Source organism: Octopus bimaculoides, chromosome 25 (genome assembly GCF_001194135.2).
Source record: "Octopus bimaculoides isolate UCB-OBI-ISO-001 chromosome 25, ASM119413v2, whole genome shotgun sequence".
Lineage (NCBI taxonomy): Eukaryota > Metazoa > Mollusca > Cephalopoda > Octopoda > Octopodidae > Octopus > Octopus bimaculoides.
Window position 1 is genome coordinate 1,371,288 of NC_069005.1, and position 8,835 is coordinate 1,380,122.

General features: G+C 37.1%; 1 protein-coding gene across 4 annotated transcripts in view; it reads left to right on the top strand.

The window, feature by feature from the left end:
• The window catches only part of LOC106876047 (recombining binding protein suppressor of hairless), a 137,888-nt gene that overhangs the window by 63,277 nt on the left and 65,776 nt on the right, over positions 1 to 8,835 (top strand). For all 4 annotated transcript variants that reach the window (XM_014924434.2, XM_014924431.2, XM_014924432.2 and 1 more), the window contains exon 2: positions 7,176 to 7,593. In XM_014924434.2, the coding sequence (XP_014779920.1) occupies positions 7,227 to 7,593 (367 nt within the window). In that variant the 5' untranslated portion in view covers positions 7,176 to 7,226. The remainder of the gene's footprint in view (positions 1 to 7,175; positions 7,594 to 8,835) is intronic.

Sequence of the window (8,835 nt, forward strand, 5' to 3'; positions counted from 1 at the left end):
TTTTTTTTTTTTTTTGTTTCCATAATTCTTCTCTTGAAGACAACACTCTGTGAAATATATTCTTGGTGCCATGAAACAGCAACACTGCATTTACATTGTCTCTTGACCTGCTAGAAATAGCAGCCAAAAGTCTTTCATATCACATGCCACTTTTTTTTGTGTTTTTAGAAACTCTGGGAGATCCTATTGGATGTAAGCATAGGGTAGGGGTGGGGGATACAAATAGATAAAAAAAGGAGTGCCATGGTTGGAATGTCTTTGTTCATAGTTCCCCTGTCTGTCAGGGTTGGTTTGGAACTACCGTATTTTCTGGCCTACAAGTCAACATACTGTATGGGGTAGACATCTAGTGAAAACATTCAAACGCCATTCCTCATATTTTCAATTCCTTCTGCATTTCACATGGAATTTCCAATCCTCTTTTAGGAATGAGAACCCAGTTTCGAAATTTCCCCAAGACACCTGATGAAGGCTGGAGGGTATATCAGCTGAAACATTGTGTTAACAACAAACAAGATGAGGACAAGATGTTAACAAACAAGATGAGGACAAGTCAATTGTAAATAATGTAAATAATCTAAATGTTTTTGGCTATAAATTTTGGTCTGGAGAATTTGACTTGTATGCCAGAAAATGTGGTGGGCAGCAGCAATTTCTAGCGCTGAAACTTAGCCAATAACATTTAGTCTTTGATTGTCAAGTTGTAACATTTTATTTGTCATGGCTTAATCATTAGAATTATCAGAAAAAATAACTTTCACCAATATTTTTGTTCCACTTCTTTCCATTCAGTGTGATTATTCCTTCATAAATTCCACTTATTCTGTAGATTTTTGCATTCTGATTCATTTTCATATATTTAATAATTTCTGGTAGGATGACTTTGGTTTTGTCATCAAAAATTCTTTGATTTTGGTTTTAAATTCTTCACTTCTCAGTCAGTTCTGAGAATTTCCTTTGTTTATTCCTCTTTTCCATTCCTCTGGTTCTTCAGACTCTTTCCTACAAGTTCTTCTGCTTCTCTTGTTGTTGGTGCTGCAGTCATTTTACCAAATTCTTGATGAAAAAAAAACCTTTTTGAGTTCAACTGTTTGTTTTGCTCAAAAAATTATCCCTTTTCAAATAAGGATTCTTCTTGTTTCGGTCAGTCTTTGCTCTCAAGAACTTTCATATTTTTGTTACATAACTGTAGTATTTGTCTCTCCTTTTTGTTTCATTCATGTCTTTTATATTTCCACTTAAGAGATTTTTTTTCCTGTAATTTTCTATATTTTTTCTATTTGTTTCCCACATTGTTTGGGTTTTGATATTCTAGTATAAATGGTTCTGAGGGAATATCTAATTTCATTTGTAATTACTATGACTGCTATATATATATATATATATATATATCCCAGTGATATTGTTGCTAGCATCCATTATCATTGTTTCACAATGACCAAGTTTACAATTTTTATTGTTGTTTATTCCTACAATATTTCTTTTGAAAGATGCAACTTTTGCTTCAATAAACTTTGGAAGTAAAGAAGAATTTCATGGAATAACTTTGCCGTTATTAAACCTGGTGATTAGAACATAAATTAATGTTGAATTTTGACGGGAAGTTTTAAGTTTGATTACTTTAACCTTTCATTATTTAAACTGGCCCTGTCCAGCCCAAATATGCTCCCTGTTTTATGATCTAGTCTGCCAGATTCAGCCTATCACACCTACCCTTCAATGCCATTATAAAATATACAATCACATCAACAAAATTTCAAAGATACAAAATAATGCAAGATTAATTTTTAAAAAAGGTGAATAAAAAAAGTATTACAGAATAATCTGAATGTAAAAGGGTTAAAACAGAAAGTTTGCACCAGAGGACCAAGGACGGTCACAGCTGGGTTGCTACCAAAAGTGTTAACCATTTCTTCCGTTAGAATTTCCTCCTCAGACTTTTCTACTCTTAAATCCTTCTCGTATTCCTTTTACTCTTACGACTGTTTGTGTTGTCTTTGTTCAGCTTTTGTCGGTCAGTGTTGTTGTACAAATACGTTAAAGATTGATTTCATTTGTGGGGTTCTGTTTATTCTGCTTGTTTTACATCTGTGAAGTGGTTTACACTTTCAGTCTCTTAAACTTTGTTTATTGTCATTATTACACTTTTTTCCTTGTTTATTTTTATCATTATATATTCCTTCTTTTAAGTGTTCTGCGTCTGTTTTTGATATCTTTTTCGTTTTGATGTCAGTCATCACTGTTGTCATTGGCGTTGTCATCACCATTTTAACATCCACTTTTTCATGCTAGCATGGGTCAGATGGAATTCATTGCAGTGGATTTTTCTGCAGCCAGATGCCTTTCCCCTCTCTAGCCCAAACTTGTTTCCAAGCAAGGTAACATTTCCCCATGGCCAGACATGTCTTTCTGGAAGATTGGAAACAAATGACACCACTTGTTTGATACAACCTGAAACCCCATGGCTGGGAGTGAGGCTTCTTAACCACACAGCCATGCCTGTGCCCGCAGCCACAACCTAAAATATGAGCACAGCTCAAAATGATTCAAAGCAGATTGAAGTATAAAGCATAAGGGACAATTTGGAGAGATGTGCATTTTGAAATTAGAGAAATTAGAAGAATTGTAAGCCATAGATTTCACTTTGTCTTCATTATCAACACCTTATGACAGTTTGAAATCATCAGACATCATATCAGTTGTCATTGTCATCATTACTGTCATTAGCTTCGTCGTCATCGTTGTCGTTATCATTATCATCTTAGTCGTCATCATTGTTATATGGGTCAAACCAACTTCCATCATTATCAGGAATATAGCCACAAATAACTGAGCTGATAACAAAAAAAAAAAAAAGAGGATTGCCTGACGGAAGGGACAAAGCACACAAAGGGGTTAGGCTATTTAGGTCAATCTGTGCTGCTTGTGTGGTATTTACTTCATTGACCCCTACCAGAAGGATGAAAGGCAGAGTTGACCTCAGCAACATTTGAACTTAGAATGTGTTAAAATGTAACTGGATGATGAATGACGAAAGCATTGGAAAATTGCTTAAGAAAAAATTTGCTTTTAAGAAAAAAAGGTCACAAAACGTTGATTTACCCAATTGATACCAATCTGTCTGAGACCCATCTCTGGTTGCAGGATTCCAACTTCCGGTTTTAAAGGGAACCAAATCAAAACCTTCCATGAAAATTTCCTATTAATTTATTTTCCAAACACTTGCTTTACTAAATTCTTCATTATATTTTCCATCTTAGTTGAAACGAAGGCAGTGTTATTTCAAGAGAAATGTGGTAATAAAACGGTTAAGAACGACAAAGTTATCATCCAACCCATGCCAGCATGGAAAATGGACATTAAATGGTGATGATGATGATTATTTTACTAAATTCTTCATTATTTTCAAAATTAATTCATTAGAAATATGGTAACAAAGGAATTAATTATTAATTTTTAACACTTACTTAATGTGTCGTTTAGTTTATGGGAAAAACAGGAATTCCCCCGCTTCTTCTGCTTGGTTAAACAATGAAGCTATATTGGAGTTAATTATTTAAAACAATTAAAAGAAAACAACAGCATAATAAATATATTGCCTCATTACACTTTGGCTTGGTAGACCTGGAGCTTATACCACTCTACATGAAGAGGATGGCTGGGAATTTGATTCGAGATGATGATGAATATATAATATTATAAACACTGCTGATGTATAAATATTCTTTTCTATTCTTGGCACAAGGCCTGAAATTTTTGGGAAGCGGGGGGGGCAGTCGATTAGATCGACCCAGTATGCAACTGGTACTTAATTTATCGATCCTGAGAGGATGAAAGGCAAAGTCAACCTCGGCAGAATTTGAACTCAGAACTTAAAGACAGGCGAAATACTGCCAAGCATTTCGCCCGGTGCCTAACGTTTCTGCCAGCTTGGCATCTTGCTGACATACAAATGTTATAAACACATAAAGTATGGATAAATGCAGGGGTGGCTGTGTGGTTGAGCACTTGTTGTTGTCCATGGACAACGGACGTTAAATGATGATGATGATTTCTTCATGTTTCGAAGTCCATTGTTGTTGTTGTTGTTGTGATTGTGGCTAAGAAGCAGTTTATTCTAATATCACAAATGAAAAATGTTTCTGTATGTTAAAATTCAAATGGGAGAAAAAAACTTAAAAAAACAAAACAAACTATACAGGTGTATGTATCAACCCCCCTCCACTAACCCATATGAAATTGTTTCCTCCCCCGCCGCCAGGGCTAAGTACTGCTCACATTGAGAAGCAGAGCAAAGCTGTTGAGGATTTGTTCTTTAGTCGTGAGACTGATATGATTGATGCGTATCTTGAAGCTTTGTAGACAAAATAACTGGGGGGGGGGAGATGTAAGCAGGGGGAGGGATTCCTCATGAGTTTTGGGGATAGGGGAAACTTTACTGAATTGTTTTAGTATAAAGTCTGTAGTGAAAGACACCCTGAGGATGGTGGTGGTGGTGGTGGGTTAGATAGAGATGTATGAAGGGAGTGAGGGTGGGGGGATATTACATTGTTTATAAAACAGAAAGTGTTTACAACAGCAGCAGCAGATGAGACAAGAATGGAACACAGTATTTTGGTGGTCAAAGTAGAGAGTTGGTGGAAAGAAAAGTGGGGCAGGGTTCACAAGTGAGTTGGAGAGCCTTTTGGGATGTGATCTAGAAAGTATGTGTGTGGTAATTGTTATTCTATTCCAGATGCATGAAGCCGTAATCTAGGTCAATAACTGTTGAGGTAGAACTTTCTAACAACAATCGTTACTAAAGCCTTTTGCTCCTTAACGAACTTTACCCATCAACAACTTTTCTCAGTTCCGGGATGGCTTTTCTGCGTTTTCAGCTCTGCTTCAGAATCTCACCTCCAGTTATTTTTTAAAGTTATTTTTTGGCCTCCCTGTAGCTTCAGATATTTCCCTAAAGGAAGGCCTTCCTCTCCCAGCTCATCTTGGTTTTGTATTGTCATTGATGCTTCTTCAACTTGGCTTTTGTCTCGGCATGAGTGTTACCTCTGTGCCAACCCATTTTTACCTCAGGGAATAGGTGTCCATATTAGCCTGGCCTCTATTCTTTGACCTGTCCAGCATGCACCCCGTTGGCATAGTTTTAAGGCCATTGAGGTATACAAGTCCTCACACTGCACCACAACTGGACCTTGTGGTTTCTGACTCCAGAAGGGTCATCTTTTAAAGGGTGTTGTTTTGTTTGTTATTGATGTTGTTGATCAAGAAGGCCATTTGAGACTATTAGCAGGGCTGTCTTAGTGGGGTTATAACCCCATCCCTTGGGCTATCCAGTGCACTGGACCCTCTAGTATTTATTTATTGAGGAGCAAACCATAGCATTCATCATCATCATCATCGTCGTCGTTTAACGTCCACTTTCCATGCTGGCATGGGTTGGACGATTTGACTGAGGACTGGTGAAACCAGATGGCTACACCAGGCTCCAATCTGATTTGGCAGAGTTTCTACAGCTGGATGCCCTTCCTAATGCCAACCACTCAGAGAGTGTAGTGGGTGCTTTTACGTGCCACCGGCACGAAGGCCAGTCAGGTGGTACTGGCAATGGCCACGCTCAAAATGGTGTATTTTATGTGCCACCCACACAAGAGCCAGTCCAGGGGCACTGGCAACGATCTCGCTCGAAAGTCCTTACACATGCCGCGGGCACAAGTGCCAGAAAGGCATCGCTGGGTACAGATGCCATCACAATTTCGTTTTCGCTTGATAAATTAAAATTGGATCCCTAGACTTGTGAGGTGTCTGGGTAAACTGCTCGTTGTGTCCATGCTATAAAACAACCCTGATTAGGAGGTTTGACACTTCTGTAAAGTGGGGTCGGTGGGTGGATAGGTCTGCAGTGCTGTAATAAGTATATTAATTTGGTTGAATCAATTAACTTCACAGTGAAGTAGCTATAGGAGGTGGGGGGTGCCTTCATCTCTAAAAACAATTACTTTAACAAAACAATAACCACCATTGCCTCCCCCCTCCCCTCATAACCAAACATTGAACAATGAACGTATTAAAACAAACAGAATTATTTTTCCAGACTTTCATAAGGAAATTACTATTCTAATAAGTTTCATTCATTCATTATCTTGTGTTATAAGGATTGATAATGTTTTGTGTTTTTTAAAAGGGTGAATGAAGTATTATTTTTTTGTTTGTTTTATTTTTCCTAAGTAGTTCTACTTGAATGTAGAATGATAGACTTGCCTCACACAAGTGACAGCAACAGTCTGTCTGTTGCTGTGTGTGTTTATAGAGAGAGAGAGAGGGAGAGACAGAGACTGAGAGAGAGAGAGAGAGAGAGGTGTAAGGAGGGAGGAGGGAGAAGTTAAGGAGAGACAGGAAATAACGCTGAGAGAGAGAGGAGAGAGAGAGAGAGTGTATGTGTGTGTGTGAGAGAGAGAAAGAGAGATAGTGAAAGAGTGTGACAGAGACTGAAAGAGAAAGAGAGAGATGGAAGAGAAGAGTAAGAAGAGGGGAGGGGGAATTTAAGGAGAGAAAGGAAACAACACAAATAGAGAGTGTGTGTGAGAGAGAGAGAAAGTGTGTGTGTATGTGAAAGAGAGGGAGAGTGTGTGTTTGTGTGTGTGTGTGTGTGTGTGTGTGTGAGAGAGAGAGAGAGAGAGAGAGAGAGAGAGAGAAACTTTATCTATTTTAGTTGCTTCTCTTTTTCTGATTTTTTTTTCATCTTGTTCCAGTCACTGGACTGTGGCCATGCTGGGGCACTGCCTCAGAGGGCTTTAGTCAGACAAATCAAACTCAGTATTTATCTTAATCTATTGGTCTCATTTTGTGGAACTGTAAAGTTAGGGGGACATAAACAAACCAACACCAGTTGTCGTGTGTGTGTGGCAGGGACAAACACAACACACCTCTCCAGCTTCCCAGACACCAGTCAAACCGTCCAACCCATGCCAGCATGGAAAGTGGACGCTAAATGATGATGATGATGATGATGATTTGTGTGCAGGATGGAGGTGGGGAAGAAAATACTGTTGGGGTAACATTGTGAAAGTTGCTTAGCAACCGTTCAACCACCTGTCTATTTTATTTTTAATTTTTTTAAGAAATTTTCTTTCTTTTATAATCACTTGCATTGATTTCTGTTGTTTTTTTCTCCATTTCAGAACAGCTTCTTGTATGCTTTTGGGAACAGTACCGAAACTGGAGCTCAGTTGATGTATACGAGTTCCAATCATGGACTGCCGGGGTCTGTTTGTACATCAGAGGCTGGATACATTGTATATACCACTGCGGCGCCAGGGATGGAGTCTGTCACAGACTCCTCTGGATTGCTGCCACAACCTCACTTACAGGAAGTAATCACAGAACACCTTGACAATCACTTGGTACATCCAAGGACGACTTTAATAAATGGACGTATGGCTCAAAACGGATTTGATAATCCGATGGACTTATCGAATGGTAAAGTAGTTCAAGTTATTGACATGAAAAAAGAGGATTCTCGACAATACGATCACAATCAAGCAGCTACGAATTACCATCACAATGGTGTGACGGTTGGCATACCAGAATCTCAACATGGTAAGGCAACAAACAATTCCTTTTCCTGATTTTCTCCATCGAAACTTTATCAGGCATTTTCTTTGTTTTCTAATCATGTTTTTCTTATAAGCATCTACCCTGTTCATATGCTTCAGTTAATCAAAAACTTAGAAATGTTTAACCCTTTCCGTATCCTATTTCTCTTGAAATGCACTTTCTTTTGTTTGTTTCAATTAATTTTGGAAGTAATGAAGAATTAAGTAAAATACATTTGTTATTATTAAGATGTTATTTGGAACATATCAGTCAACCTGAAATTCTGATGGCATTAATTTAGATCACTTTAACCCTTTTGTTACCATATTTATATTAAATATACTGCCTTTTATTTGTTTCAATTCATTTTGAAAATAATGAAGAATTAAGTAAAATATCCTTGTTGTTATTTAGCTGGTGTTTAGAATACAAAGACTAGTATGGATTTTTGATGGAAGATTTTCATTTAGATCATAAAGTTGTATTTTTGTTCTAGCCAAATAAACACACACACACTAGATATTTAGTCTTTACTCATTTATTACTGTTCTTATTTTATAACTCATATCCATTTATTATTCACTTAAGAATTTGATTAAAATTTTAATCATGGCATAATTACTTTAATATAAGATAAAACTGCTTATAGTTTTGGTCTCTCTGTTTTTCTTCTTCTTCTTTACACTAAAATGTTTTTCCTTGTTGGTTTATCACATGAATCGGTTAATATTTTCATATTTTCAACACTGATTTTTTAATATGTGACTGTTATCAGTTTGATAATAGATTTGACATTTGTTTGGCCGAACTCTTAATCTGGTTCCAACCCTCACACTAAACTACCATTAACATGACAGAAATGTCTTTCAGTGTAGCCTCCAAACCAGGTGTTGGTAACCTGTTTTGAGAAGTGGACCACATGAGATATGACTCCACACAGGGTCAGTTTTCACTTGGTCATTCAGAAAGTCCTGTTGGCTACAGTTTGCCCATGACTGCTTAAAACTATATGTTTACAATGACCATCTAAATAAGTCATATTTCTATATAAAATGGAATATTGTTTTTTGAGATACCAAATGAGGAAAATTTGTTTTATTTGTTTCTTACTGAAGAATTTAACACTTTCATTATTAATGTTAGAAATGGAGATATATTTTGTATAAAAAATGGTGAAACAACAGGATTAAACGAACTGTGACTTCTTGTGTGATTTTGAAGGAGTTTTCTACTCCCAGAACCCCC